Below are 15,113 nucleotides of genomic sequence, written 5' to 3'. Positions count from 1 at the left end.
CAGTACAGTAAGATACAAGGAGATTCTGAATAGTCAGAATGACACCAAGTAACACTCGGCAGAGCAACTTTGCACGGTAAGAATAGCCCAGAAACTCCTGTGTCCCATGTATCATTCTGTCAGCATGTTGTATAACGGTTTCAAAAGTAGGAAATTAAATCTTAAAAAGAGAGAGAGAGAGAGAAAGAGAGAGACCAGACCTGAACTGACAAAGCAAGCCAGGAAATTGAGCAAAGGCTGACACTCTTCTCTTAGCTCTCCCACAGCCCACAGTGGCAAGGTTCTTACTCGCAGATAGTATCATTACGTAGCTCTCCCAGAAGAAGACACCTTGATATGCCTTAATTAAGTAGTGACAAAGGACAATTTCTCTTTGGAACTGTGAGCATTCATTGATCACTTCCTTAATTCTCCAGCATGTGATCACACCATCAAAGAGCAATTCTAAATGCAATGGACACGTGAGCCCTGAAAGAGCATCTTGGAAAGGGTAGGAGGAAACACCTTTATTAACATATACTCAGGTAGCACAAACACTCTGTATCAAATAGATTAAAAAGCTGACCAGAATCCTTTCTGTGGCTTCAGCATGGATTTTCAAGATACCTTTGAAGGTAGTCTTCTTAAATGCAATATGAATCTTCAAGAACAGTAAAAGAGAGCAACAGCAACAACAAAATACTACTAGACCAAGAAGAATCCTCCAGCTGGTTGTTCTCTTCTGCTCAACAAAACTGAGCAAAGGTACTCTGTCCACAAGAATGTCAGCTCAGATCCCAGGGCGCTCAGAATAGTTTTATAAAGTTTTACTTCTGACAAGAGACATTGTTGAAAGCAATTGTTCAGCCAGCCAACTGCTGTCACTTCCATGAATTTGAATAAGCTCCAATACAGGACACTGAGCTTTTGCACATGTAGGAAGATGCCATTGTTCTGAGTTAATCTTTGCCAATAAATCAACACCGCCATTATTTAGAGATTTTTATTTTCCTCTGGTGTGTGACTGTGTGGGTGGGGTTTTGTTTTAAAGTCCCCTTCTTCCATTTTCATAAAGTTTATTTTTTGTACCTCCTTGCAAAGCTTTCAGAGCAGTAGGAGGAATCCCATTTATAATGGGATCAGACCCATTAAAAGGTAAATATTGCTGTTTCTCCTGAATGTGCGTATTAACTAGCACCTAACTGGGGGAAAGAATGTAGCAGAAGAATTTGTTTGGAGTTCATGAAAATTAACATTTGGTGCAATTTTGTATCCATAATTTGCATGTACACAACTTACATATAAATACATATGGATTAATGCAAATTTTCATAAGGGAAAGATTCACTCTGTGCTCTGCAAAAGTAGGGGCAAGGCTGGCGATGAATCATTTTTTTTTTAAAATATTCTAGTCTGGGTATATAAATAGCTCTCTGTTTCTAGAATAATTACTACTGAAAAACACAGCTTCTGAAATAACATAGGCCATAATTAACCTTGGCTTCATTAAATCACAAATAATATATTTTTCAAGTCTTATTTGTAAAGGCAAGCTGATTAATTTAAACGTTTCCCTTTGGAGGAGGAGAGAAAAAAAAATCTAATCGAAATGATTTACCTACGTTGCTACTTGTCAGATCTTGTAAACTGTGGCAGGTTTTCAGCCGGCGACTTGGCTACCCCGGCCTCCCCTCGCCCCCCGGCAGGGAGCTCCTGTCTCGGGAAGCACCGGCCTCTGTTTTCCCGGGAAGGGAGACCACTCAGGAGCCCCCCACCGGGCCGAGCCGCTCCTCTGCCCGGCTTTTCTCCCTCGGCCACGGAGAGCAGGGGGTCTTGCGGGCTCGGAAGCGGCACGGAACCCCCGGCCCCGCCGGCTCCCCCGCGGCTGCTCCCCCCAGCCCGGCTGCCCCGGCACGGCACGGCACGGCACGGCACGGCGCCGCAGAAGCGCGCCATCCCTCCCGTTTCCTTGTAAGACAGCGCCGACACCCGACAGAAGAAAAGTTTCCAGGCGAGCGCCAGGAGCGGGCCGGGGCTGCCGGCAGCGCCGAGACTCGCTCCCGGCGCACGGGCGGGTGCCACCCGGGGCTCACCTTCCTGCACCGCATGGAAGGGATTGTTGGCCTCGATGAGCTTGATGGAGTAGGTGATCTTCTCGCTCTGGAGGATGTCGTCATTGAGGTTCAGATCCGACACCGCCTGCTTGAACACCTCGTCGTCCTTGGCAGCATTGCCTTCAAAAATGGCACCTGCGGGGAGGAAGGAGGCAGAGGCGGTGAGGGCGCTGCCCGCCGCCCCGGAGCCCCCCGTCGGGCCGGGCAGGGGGCTTGGGACCCGCACCGCCGGCAGGGGGGCGGCCCTGGGATTGAGACCAACTTTCTGCTCCCCGCCTGCTGCCTGCGGGCAGCGCTGCTATTCGGAGGGTCGCGCCCACGCGAAGGCGAAACCGGGCTTTGCGTCCCGTAACCTGCAAGCTGCCATTTGGCCGTCCTGTCTATGCCGTTGGCGCGGAAGCAGCTGGCGATGGGCGTTATGTAAGATGCCCCGTCTGCCCAGCGGCTGTGTGCGCGCACCGGCTCTGCCGCCCTGCCCTGCGGAGCGGTAGCTGACCTGCGGGGCTGGCAGTGGGAACAAAACGTGCCGTCCCCGGCCGGGGCAGCGCTGCTGATTCACGCCTCGCGTGCCCGGGCCGCTGAAGTTTGCTCGGGGGGGGGGAAGCTGCGGTGACACCGTGCCCCGCGGGAAGAGCGGGGCCGAGGGGCAGAGCCACGAGGACCCCCCCTGCTCGGACTCGGCGCTTCCCCAGGGCTCTTCCCAACCCCGGGGGGGCGCCCCGGGGCCGGATTCCCCCCGCTGCGGCCGGGGCTGCCCCTGGCTGCCTAACGGCTCCGCAATGCCGTCTGCCTGGGCTGCGCCCCCGGGCTCCCGAGGCGAGAGGCGCAGACCAGAGCCTCCTCCGCCGGCCCCGGGGCTGCTGCCCGCCGGTAACAGCAATACGGGGCCGCCCCCGGTCGCCCCTTCTCCGCCCCGGGTCTCTCCTCCCGTCCCCTCGGAGCAACCCTCGCCAGGACCGCTCCCGGCCCGGCCGCCTTCTCCTTCCTTCCTTCTTTTTTTTTTTTTTTTTTTTTTTTTAAATATATATATATTTTTTTAATTCTCCCACCCTCCCTAAAGGGCTGGTGGAATGACGGTTTTTCCTTCCCCGGCCGTTCTCCCGTCTCCTCCTCTATCACAGGCTTCCACAAGTGATGCTCTCCCCCCTCTCCGCCCCTAACCAGCCTCATCTCCTTCCTGCCGGTACCTTTCAACGCCAGCCAAAAGGTGACTGCAGAGCCTCGCCTCTGCTTGCCAGGCTTCCCGCGGACATTACCGTGCCTCGCTCCCAGAAGCCATGAAAGTTCACAGCAGCCTTTCCTTTGCCTCTTCTTCACCCCTCTCTCTTCCTCCCATGGCCGATCCAGCCTTCCTGCTGCCCGAGGGTTTTAAGGAGCTCTTCTTCAGACCCCAACAGTTGCGCGCACAGACACATACACAGACGCACACGCACGGAGCCGCTGCAAACCTCGCCTCTCTAACCCTTTCCCAGCCAAGTTCTCCCCCCGCATTCCGGCTCGGCTGACACCTGCTATGACAGGGGATGCGAGCCAAGGGCTCATCTCCCCGAAAGTTTTCCCTACGAGCACGTTCAGACGATGCCTCTCTCCTGCCCGCTTTTGGGGCCGGCTGGCTGTTTTCGGCGGCGGGGATGCGGCGGGGGAGCAGAAAGCCTTCCCCACCCAAACAGGTCCGGGCACGGGGCTCTCCGACCACATGGGAGACCGCAGCGGCAGCCCCGGCGGTCCCCGCCCCGCAGCCCGGCCCGGCACAGCCCGCATTTCGCCCCTAACTTTGCAATCGGGGGGATTCGGCTGCCTTTCCCCCTTCCCTCCTCCGGTCTCTCCGTGGAGTTGGGCTCAGCCGCTGCCCGTCGCGTTCCGGCGGTGAACGAGGCGATGCCTCCGTTTATTTATCTGCCGCGTCCCTCCTTCCCCCCCGCCTGCACTCCCTTTCTTACCGATGTGGATGATGGAGTCCGCCCGCACCGAAACGCACTGAAATATCCAGGGGAAAAGCCAGAGCATCAACACTTCCATTTCCAGCCTCTTGCACAGCACATCAGCACGGGTTTAGTGGAGAGGCAGACGGGGGAAAAGAAGAGAAAACGAGCAAGGGCAGGTGGAGCGAGGCGGCGGGGGGGAAGATACCCTGACACCCCCCTGGAAAAAATAAAAATAAAAAATCCCAAATTCCCACGGAGGATTTTCCAAGACTGAGGAAAACGGGTGATGGGGAGAGAGGAGGGAAGACTGGGAAAAAAAAAAAAAAAAACGGGGGCCAAAAAAACGCACGGCGGTAGATCCGGGGTTGGCAGGCGGCGCGCCGGAGCCTCCAGCGCTCGGTGTGTGTGTGCCGGGGCGCCGGCAGCCCGCGAACTGCGGAGCGCCCCCCCCGCCGCCGCCGCCGCCGCCCGCCCGCCCCCCGCGCCACGTGACTGCGGAGCTCGGGGCCGCCGGGGCACGGCAAGGCGGCGGCGGGCAGCGGGCACCGCGCGGCTCCGGGGGGAGCCGGGGCCGGGGAAGGGCCGCGCTGCGCCTGCCCCGGTGGCGGGGCTCCCGGCGCCCGGAGGAGAGGAGGGTGGGAGGCGGTCCCGCGGGGCCGCCGCCCGGAGGATGCCCAGTGCCCTGCCCCGGTGCCGGTCCCGGTGTGACACCCCGCAGGTAAGGGTACGGGGCCGCGCCCGCTGCCGCTCGCCCGACTTGGCCACCTGCAACCAGGTGGGAGCGCGGGGCTGCCCCCTGCGCTGGGGGCCGGGGGTATGGGGGCGCAGCAAACCCGCTTCGTGTTTTGTTTTGTTCCAGATTTCAGTGAAATCTAATTCAGAAATTGGACATGCTCGCGCTCAGAAGACTAATTCATCCCCTAAAACAAACGCATCAGTGATTGCAGGCACCCAAACGTGACGAGCGTCTCAATACGCCGCGGAGCCAGAGAAAACAAATTCATTCAGGAGCCCGAAACGTAATTAAAACTACTGCCAAGAAAACCCGGCGAGGGCAGGATGGCACCGAGATCAGCGAGCGGCGGCACGGCGCGCTGTAGCGGCGCGGACACCCGGCCAGCGGCAGCGCGGGGACGCCGCCAGGCAGAGCGGGCCCCGCAGCACCCCGCCGCCTCGCAGCCCCGAGCCCGCTGCTAAGGCGCTGCCCCCGATCCCCGATCCCACGTCCCCGATCCTGCATCTGCAGCGCACTCCTGCCACCAGCAGCCGGCTCCGCGCTCCTTCCCGGGGTGAGTTCCCTGCGGGCAGGATCACCGCGCTGAGCCCTGCCTAACCCAGGCGCGGTGCGGCAAAAGCGCTTCGTGCTCAGGGGCAGCGGCTTCGGAGGAGCTGCACCGCCGCCGGGGGGGGGCGTGCAAGGGGAGCGGGGTGCGAGGAGGAGGCTGCAGCGGCGGTGATGCCAACACGGATCCCTGTTGATCCTCATGCGTCAACAGGCACCCGTTCGGGGTAGTCACCGGCACGGCTTTTGAACCGGGAAAAGTGGGGGGTAAATGTACAAGGAGACGCACTTTGTAAAAATAAATCGCTTGTTAACTGCTCTTACTTACAGTCCTTGTCTTAAATATGCAATTGCACACCGATCAATGCAGCATGATTAAATACCGTATGCCATATTTCATGTAATAAAAACACTTAATCCAGATAATTGGCTTCTGAGACAAAGATCAATAGAAATGTTCCTTATTTGACTACGTTAGCAAGTCAAAATTAATTCTAATTTACATTTGCTTCAAATCAATACGCACTTAGTGACTTACACAGGCTCTTTAAAAAGTTAAACACCTGTATTGACCACCGTCATATATATGTCAGTAACAAGTACATGTGTGGGAATTACGTGGGGCAGAGGGGACGTGTTGCCACACAGCCAATTCCTGATTTCCACAGAGGAAAGGAGGCTAAATTTATGTGCGTTTGAAAAGTGCATTGGGATCCTGGCCAGGAACCTGCAGAAACACACAGCTATTAACCCTGCAATTTATACAGGCATCCAAATCCCAGCCCAAATACTCCAAGCACTTGGGAGCAGGCTGCCTCTTCAGTTTGCACAGTGAGACCTTGACCTCAGCTGGAAGTCCTCTGGCTGCTATTTTAATAATAAAACTTAATATAAAATATTAAAAGTCCAAAATGCAGTGAATTAGACAAGTTAAAGAATTTCCTGAGAAATCCATGAGCAAATACCCTGCATACAGACAAGGACCCAGGCCTAGGAGGCCTTCCTCCTAGAAGAGGAAAAAGGTCAGGAGCCCAAACAACTATAAAATAGATCAGTAGAAAAAGGCTCCCCAAAACAGGCAGGGGGTTAGTTGTCACAGCCAAAGGACAAGAAACAAGGAAAATGCCTAGAGGAAACCTCAAATGCCATAAAATCTCATTTGTAACATGCAAAGCACAATGAGATTTATCTGCAATAGAGTGGAAACAGAACTGGAGCTCACCTTGACCCCAAATACAGAGCTGTGCAGAGCTACCCCCACTCCACCTGTGCTTTTCTTTGCTCGGTTTAGTTGAATGAAAAGACGTGCTAAAGTAGGAAAGCAAAACAAGCCACGATCCATATCTTTCAGCATTGATAAAATCTTTAGTGGCTGCAGCTGTCCATCAGAGGACTGGATCAAGGCCTCCAAGCCTTCAGGAACCACATGCAAAGCTAGCCATCAAAAGAAGAGCAAGAATCTGTAAGAACTGAGCCACCAGGCCCAACAGCAGAACAGCAATTTCAGCAGCATCTCTGCAAGATGGAGAGTGGTAGCATCAACACCGATGCATCTTGCTTCAAGCCTGATTTAAGTCAGGCCTTTGAAACTATTGCCACACAGATGTATTTTATTTTTTTTAATTGGCTTAGATTAGATTTTTCATTACACTTACTCCTCCCCCTTTAGATTCCCTCCTTACAAAAAAAGGATTCGGCTTGAACTTCTAAGTCTGGTAAAAATGGGAGTGTTCATTTCAGTTCTGCCATCCAACGCTTGCAGTGGGCAGAGCACCGACATTTTGCAGTGGGTGCGCATTGTTCAGACAGCAGTCAGCACTAACAGACTAATCCATTTGCCATCATTTTGCATATTAAGAACATTACAAGTTGCCACGATATTCCATCATTGTGTAGGGGACAACTCCATGCACATTACTACATAAAGTACCACTGGATTTACAGCACCTGTGGAAGAAAGGCCTCTCGTTAGAAATATGCAAGGTAAATAGCCAACTCAAGTAACAGTCACTATTCAAAGTTCAACTCCTTGGCAACAGATGCAATTCTATGCACATCTCTAACAGCTCTATTACCTTTGCAAACCACTGTGGTGATTTTAAGCTAACCTATCATGAGATATCTCTGTGCTTATTTCTGTTGTCAGAACGAGCATGGAATGAAACCCGCACCGACTGGTTTTTGCTACCAGGAGAGAATTGCTTGAATACAGCTCTGAACACTACACTACAATTAGAAATGTAGAATATCCCAGACAGGTGAACTGAAAGGCTCGTGCAATGCCACACTCCAAGCCTGGCACTTGGGGCTCTGTCCCTCTCTGCTGTCACAGCAGGCACAAGACATATTGTGAACATCACCAGAACTACGGCTGCAGGGAACGCCTGGATCTGGAAAGCCCCTGATGTTTACTGAGCACATACAACAGCATGCACAAAGCTGCTTCCTAAGTGAGAGCTCTGCAAAACCAGAACATTGAGACTTCCACTGCACTGTAGCCTATGATCAGAATAAACGGAGTGCCTTTGAGATTCAGCATTTCTCCTGCCTTTTCCTAACTTCCTTCCACTTGCTATAGGCATTTGCTGAGGCTTCCCAATGTAAAAATCAGAACAATGTTAAGTGCTTAAAACAGGGTGAGAAACATTAGAGGGAAATTATGGATGTTGCCTGGGAAGGGGAAGAACAGAAAAAAGACTGACAGTGTGGGTAACATAGACAGAAGATATAATAATGTGCTCCAAAGCTACACTCAGAGTTTTCTTGAGAATCTTTTAACTCTAGCAGGGGGAGAGAAAGGTACTGTCTGGAAGGAGATTCTCCAGTCCCCCTGACAGCAAAGATCTATAATGGTCTGTGCATTTACACCTAGCTAAGGTAAAAGCTGGATATGTATCCATATTTAAAAGGCTATGCAGGTACATGTGGCAATGATTATTATTCCCTCTGAAAGTGAATGGAACTCCTCTATCAGTCATACATGCATGAAGATGCAGTAAGTTTCTCCATGTGTTAGCTGCTCAGTCTACAGGGTTGTAAGCATTAAAACAAACAAACAAACAAAAATTTCTTTACATAGCATTGCAACAGTCTCCTCGTTTCCCGATACCCAAGAGAAGGTCTATAGTAACAAAAAATATATGTATTTATTGTACCTTTTGTAAGGAAATTCAATAGCTCTCCTTCTCTTTGGAAACAATAATGGAAAAAGAAACCTCTATAAATTTAGGAATGCTTGTATTTAAATCACATTGTCATTCTCCTGTGGTGACAGCCCAAGATTTCAGTTGTTTTACTGAAAATTCTTCTATCTTATTGAAACCTTCTTTGCTCCATTCAGGGTTGATAGCATAGCATGATAACCTTCCTGGAGCAAGGGACCTGAGCAAGAAGAGGTTACTGAACTACAGAGTTCTTTGTGTGTGTGCTGGTTTGGTTGGGATGGCATTAATGTTCTTCATAGTAGCTCACAAGGTGCAACTGTTTGGGATTTGTGACGAATATGTGCTGATAAGCCCCCATGTTTAGTTGCTGCAGGGGGCTGCTTACACTGAGTCAAGGAGTTGGCTTCTCATGCTGTGCAGGCAGCAAGGAAGCTGGGAGGTGCCGGAGCTGGGACAGCTGACCCCACTGACCAACAATGCTCCACACCACGCAACCTCATGGCCAGCAGTGAAAGGGGGGGAGGCAGCTGCTGGCGCTGCCAGTTGGCTGGTGGTAAACAAGTGCTTTCTGCATCACTTGTTGATTTCTGGGGCTGTGTTGTTTTTCCTTTGGTTATGGTTTTTGTTTCTTTGTTTTCTTCTTTCTTATTAAACTGTCTTTATCTCAACCCACAAACCTTTTAACTTTTCCCTTCTAATTCTCTTCCTCCCATCTTGCTGGGGGAAAGTGAGCGAGGCACTGGGTGGTGCACAGCTGCTCACTGGGGTTAAACCACAACAGCAGGACAGTTGCTGTTCTTGATTAATTTGTTGTGTGCCTACAAACAATCTGAAACTGCAATAGTCAACACTTTATTTGGATTGGTGGGCCTTTTAAGATACCATAAGGAAGGCAAAGCACTATTCGTCTCAAATCTTTACCTGATTTAGTTCAGCAGAGTACACACAGCCTATATTTGATTTAATTCATACTTATGTTTGCTTAATTCCATTATTCAATATCTGATGCATCATGATAAGATTCATATTTACTTCCCCACTCCTCTTTTCCATTTGGGCCATTTCATGCCTCGTTTTTCCTTAGCAGGCTTTTTCTTCACAATAGACATGGACCTATACAGGCTTTTGCAACCACCCACATTTTCCTAGTTGTATAAATACACTCTTATTTTAGTCCAAGGCAGGCTGTATCAGTGTTGGTAAGTTTAAACTCTGTCTCGGCATTTCTATTTAATAAACACTGATTTGGAAGACACTCAAAAGGAATCTGTTTATTTACAACATCTTACTACAACCACAAGGTGTTCTGTAGAGAGCTCTAAAACACAGGCAGCCAAAGAATCCTCTGTTGTGACCACTGGGAATGCGAGTGTAACTCAGTTACAGGAAAAATCTTTTCTCCTTCATTGCTAAGTAACTCCCTTGTCATTATATCCACTGGACACTGACTGGAAAAGGCTAAACTCTAAGCTGCTTTTCTGAGCACAGAACCTTTTTTCCAAAAAATGGGAGTTTGGGAATAAAAAAAGTGTGATTGCTATCTCTGTGTTACCGTACAAGTCCATAAGGATGCCAGCTCCTTGAGTAAAAAAAGTATTAGTTACTCACAACTTAATAATAGCCATATCAAAATAAATCTCTGAACTAACTTCACTGGCATCCATCTCAGAGGGAAAAACATTACAAATTTCTCCACCAAACAGATCTAAACATCTTTCTTCTTTTAGATATTAGGGTGGACAGGAGAGCAGAAATGATACAGCACCCATTCTCCAAGTTGTTAAAAGTTATTCAAACCATCTTGGGCGCCTCATGTTGAATTATCCACAGTGAACATAGTGTCCAGTCTAACAAGTTGTTCAAGGAGCTGCCTTTCACAGATAGCAAGGCTTGCTAAAATGGCTGTCCTCCTGCCATCAGCCCAAAAAGACAGGAAAGTCCAAAAAGAAAAACCAAACATATTCTTGCTGCTTCTCACTTTACCCACCACCTAGACAGTAACAAAACCAGTAAAATAGATGCTGCTGCATGGTGACGCAGATGGCCAGAAAAAAATGAACAGATCTGAAAATTTGGGCCCTCCAGCCAAGACATGGTAGCTTATCTTGTGTTTATTCCTACTTCACTGGAAACTCCACTGAGTACTGAGAAGTATGTAATCAGAAAGATTTTGCTACAAGCCAGGAACTTGAACACTATCCTTTGCTGCATCTCAGCCAAAGATGAAGGATATGTTCTATTGCACTAACTCAGTCCTTTACCATCACTAAATACTGATGCAGTTTATATGTGCAGAGTCCTTTAAAAGCTCCACAATGAAAAGTACTCTAAGTGGAAAGTAATTTTACCTTTAAGAAAACCTGATCTTTCTCAACAGTCCAATCTAAAACATATTATATTTAATGACTGACTCACAATGGACCACTTCCAGCTACTAAGGTCTCTCTTTTGACTTGTAGCACTGTGTCATGGAGTGTTGGCATTTTTTTGTTGTTGTTGTTTTGTTTTGTTTTTTTCCCAGCATAGTTTTGCAATATCTACTTTGCAGCTGTTTGTGCAAACAAGGGCATATTTGCCTTTTCAGTGACTCCATTAGCATTAATGGCAGCCACACACACACAGAGGGGGAGAATAAATTCTCCTAGGGATGTGTTCTCTTCAGGAAAAGGTTGCCGGTCATGGAGTTCATAATTCATACTCATGTTTCCAGGAATGAACAGATGAAATGAAGGTTTTATAACAGAAACATCAGCTTGATTCTCACTGTATGCCTGACTTTAAAATTAATCTTAGCAAAGCATTCAATTACTGTACATCTCTCACTTGGGGTGTTGGGGGTGGAATTCAAACCAACCAGTATGCTAAACTGTGACCGTATTTCTTGAACAGCATTTCTTACATTTCCTGCTCAAATTTATTTATTTATTTTTTAAAAGGCAGTACAATCCAGCAGTTGGAGCAGAAGGGCCATGATTCCTGGGCTCCATTCCCACCAGAGTCACCGATTCATTTCATGACTAATTGAGTGGACTGTTGCATGAACATTGTACTCAGTTCTCAATTTAGGGGGGAACAAGAACATCAAGTTCCTTTCCTCAGTTGCTGCACTTGGTCAGCTGTCCTACTTCTCTAGGAGGTGTAGAGGAGACATGGTAGGTTTTTTTTTTTTGGCAGGTCAAATGGTTAATTTCAAGTAATTTCAAGTTTGTGAATCATTCACTAAGTACAAATATTTCTCATGTTTAAAATAATTTCAAACAGAAAATGCTTCATGTGGTCCTCAGGTCTAGACCATTCCACGTAGCTGAGTCTGGATGCATATGTCCAATAACCAAACTTCATTGCTGATCTGAATGACAGGATTTCTGCTCTCCAATTCTTTTTATTTCTTTAATCCAGTATGAGACAGGGAAAAACAAACAAACAAACAAGAACTTATATTGAGGGAGATAGGAAAAGCTCTGGAGAAAAGCCCAACCTGCACTACAACAGCACCCAGTGCTTTTACTGGCTATTTTAGATTGATTCCAATTAGAAATGCACTTCAAATTATTGCTCCACACATTTCTCACCTGACTCACCAATTCTGAAAGACTGCATATAAAGACCTCAAAGTTTTGTGTTTTTATTTTTATTTTTTTATTTTTTTCCTCTGGTCTACTGACCCATCAAAGATATTGTGATAAAGAGTTTATGCAAAGGGCAGGGATGATGCAAAGTAGGCAGCACTTTGAGCATCCAGCACTCCGCAAACCACAGTCCTTGCCACGGCACCCTTGGGAAACGTCACTGACCAGTGTTTTCTAAAGCTGTTAAATTCATTGATATTTTCATAATATCATTAAATACACTCGATCTTACTTCTGATCTAAGCAGTGCTGCATTACACAACAATATATTACACTGCAGCTGTGTACTATCCAGTTGAGTGCAAGTCTGCAACTGAAATAACTTTGTTTGCTGCAGTGCTGTATTATCATACATGACTATACCATGCAGCATTGATTTCTAAGCAATGGTATTGATTAGGAGTCTTATTTTACAAATGCTGGCAGGATACAGCCTTTTGACCAAATTTGAATTACGTTCCCCAGCAACAACAACCCTTTCTTTACAGGGACTGTATAATACTAGTAACAAGTAATGCTGCAGACTTCAACAAGTATTGAGGATTTACACCTGTATGACTTCAGTAGTATGAGTTTTTAGCATTTTTCACTTGCAAAATATGCTTTAGAATTATTATTTTTAAATGCAAACTTTTTTTTTTTTTTTTTTCCTACTCACTAGCTAAAAATAATGCTTTTGTTTCCTAAGAGATAAGTTTATTAAATTGAATTTGACCTTTCAGAGCATACCTAGGTAGGGATTTCTGCTCCCTGGAAACACAGGCATGTTCTTTACATACTGCTCTGAGTCATGCAAGGCTCTACAAGCAAGTAAGCAAACCAATCTTGGAAGAGCACTTTGCATTATACAAATTATACACAGGAGAACAAGAAAAAAAGATAGATAGATAGATAGATAGATAGATAGATATACTAGGACCTAAATTTAAATACCATACTTCGGATAGAAAATGTTTACAACAGAATTGTTATGTTCTCAAGAAGTCCTCCAGATTTATCATCAACATATCATTGCTTGACCAGTTCCCCTGTGGTGCTGCTTACTCCTTTCAAAAAATCACTTCTAAATACTTCCCCAGTACATCTGTGCTGCTTCTCATACCCCCAGTGGCTCCCAGGTTGGTAGAAATCTCCTAGTTATCTTACTGCTTTGCCAGCTGAATCCTAGTTTGCAAAGCAGGCTTGTTGCAGTAACACAGGAGGACCATACTTTCCTAGTTTTGGTTTCTTCCTGCTGGGAAGGCTGAGTGCACCAGTGCCTTCATCTGTGCTGATCTATCTGCAGATCCACAAAGCCTGTTACCCACATAGCTAAACACACTCCTTTTTACACAGCAGGTGAAGAAAAAAAAAATCAAGAATAGGCAGTCCTTACCTTTCTTACTACAAACTCCTTCTTTCACTCCTGGTACTTAACAGGCACCAGGAATATATATCCTCAAGTACACTGCAACCTTTACATCACATGCTACAATAAAACAAGATTCTGTATCTAAGCCTCACCTCTTTACCTCTGGAGCATTACCTCTAAATTGTAATTAGTTGCTTATGCTTTTGATGGACTTACTGTTACAGACAAAGCATAGTTTACTTTCCCCAGTGGTTTGTTCAGAGAGCTTGGAGTCTATCACCTGACTCGATTATTACGAAAGGCAGGTTCCTCTGTCAAGGGGCAGATTTACAGTCAGAGTCCAAAGCAATCCAGCACAAACACTAATCGAAGATGCACCTATTATTCAATCACTCCACATAGTTCCTATATTTTACCAAGTAAAATGCTTTTAGGAGAGATAGGAGACATAACAGCATTTGCCACCCTTAAGTCCTGTTGCTTCATCTAAGCTTCTCTATTCAACCTGCACTTGTGGATTTCTTCTTAGTTAAGGGCCAACCAGGCCTAAGAAATGAGTCAAAGCCAAGGCTGCTTCTTTTGAAAGCTCAGAAGTTTTTCTATGCTGCAAACTAGCTTCCGAACACCTCTGCATTATACACATAAAACAAGTCTCTTAATAAATATGTTATAGACACCTCTTAGTGAACCTTCACCTGCCTCTAAATTCCACATTGAATAAAACTGCTACTATAGTAAAGAGCAGTTAGAACAGAACATATCCCTGCAAAGCCATGCTTGTTGGTACATTATATCAATTCAGTTACATCCTCTCATCCATTTAAGAAAACAAACCTGACAAGCATACATAATTATTAACTGCAGTACTTGATTTAACAGACAGAATATTTTTCCCCTGCAACTGTTTTTCTTTTCAACCCAACATGCCCAAGACACCTGGTTTAACAAATTTTTGGTTATGTCTGATATGTTAGTAACACAGAACTTCCCTCTTCCCTGTTCATAATAAAAGTGACGATGTACACATGGACCTTGTGTAATCTTCTGGGACTGGTAGCTTTGCATTATAACCTGAGCTCATTATTGTTTTCAGCAGAGGCTTTTCTGGCCCTACAAATGGAAGCCCTCCAACAGTGACATCTTTCTGTCTCTTTCCCCACCCACGTACATTCTCCACAGGATGAGAAACAAATCTATTCAGTCATTCAGTGTCACAGATCATCATGATGATCCGGGGATGTACTCATATTTTATACATCTAGATCACTGCTAATAAAAATCACAAGATCACAAGCTTCCATTATGTGGATACATACCCTAGCTCTGCAGGCCAACTGCAGGGCCAGCTGCCACTAGCTGGAGAACAACTCTGGAAATTTGCCTAGCCATGTTAAGGAGCCTGTATGTGCCAGCCAGCACCGCTCCCTGCCCTGAGGTCAAGCTGTGCATATCTGGCTCCTGCATGACCCCTGCCAACCAGGTGCACGGGGACAAATCCACAGCTTCTCTCATGTTCAGTGGCAGTAGCTTGTCTGCTCAATTCCATCAGTAGTTGCCATTGTATTTTATTGTGCTTTGGCCAACACAGCCCAAGAGGATGTGTATTAAAATGCAGTGAATGATTTCTTATGTTTAGACTTGTAAATGTTGGGGCAGAAGTTCTCTCTAT

General features: G+C 47.0%; 1 protein-coding gene and 1 long non-coding RNA gene across 3 annotated transcripts in view; one reads left to right on the top strand and one right to left on the bottom strand.

Moving 5' to 3' along the window:
- Positions 1–4,296, bottom strand: part of GRID1 (glutamate ionotropic receptor delta type subunit 1) — a 531,300-nt gene extending 527,004 nt beyond the window's left edge. The window contains exons 1-2 of one of the 2 annotated variants that reach the window (XM_084525443.1): positions 4,034–4,296; positions 2,073–2,228 (exon numbers count right to left, since the gene is read on the bottom strand). In XM_084525443.1, coding sequence (XP_084381569.1) covers positions 2,073–2,228; positions 4,034–4,112 — 235 coding nt within the window. In that variant the 5' untranslated portion in view covers positions 4,113–4,296. Of the gene's footprint in view, positions 1–2,072; positions 2,229–2,355; positions 2,487–4,033 lie in introns of those variants that run through there. The other variant, XM_084525445.1, reaches the window with a different exon arrangement.
- A 279-nt stretch (positions 4,297–4,575) lies between these two features.
- On the top strand, positions 4,576–5,623 carry LOC311439577. The gene is made up of 2 exons (XR_014694834.1): positions 4,576–4,736; positions 4,878–5,623. It is a non-coding gene; the product is annotated as an uncharacterized lncRNA (long non-coding RNA).
- Positions 5,624–15,113: the final 9,490 nt, after the last annotated feature.

Source organism: Aythya ferina, assembly GCF_964211825.1.
Source record: "Aythya ferina genome assembly, chromosome: 7".
Classification (NCBI taxonomy): domain Eukaryota; kingdom Metazoa; phylum Chordata; class Aves; order Anseriformes; family Anatidae; genus Aythya; species Aythya ferina.
This window is presented reverse-complemented; position numbering and strand designations above follow the sequence as displayed.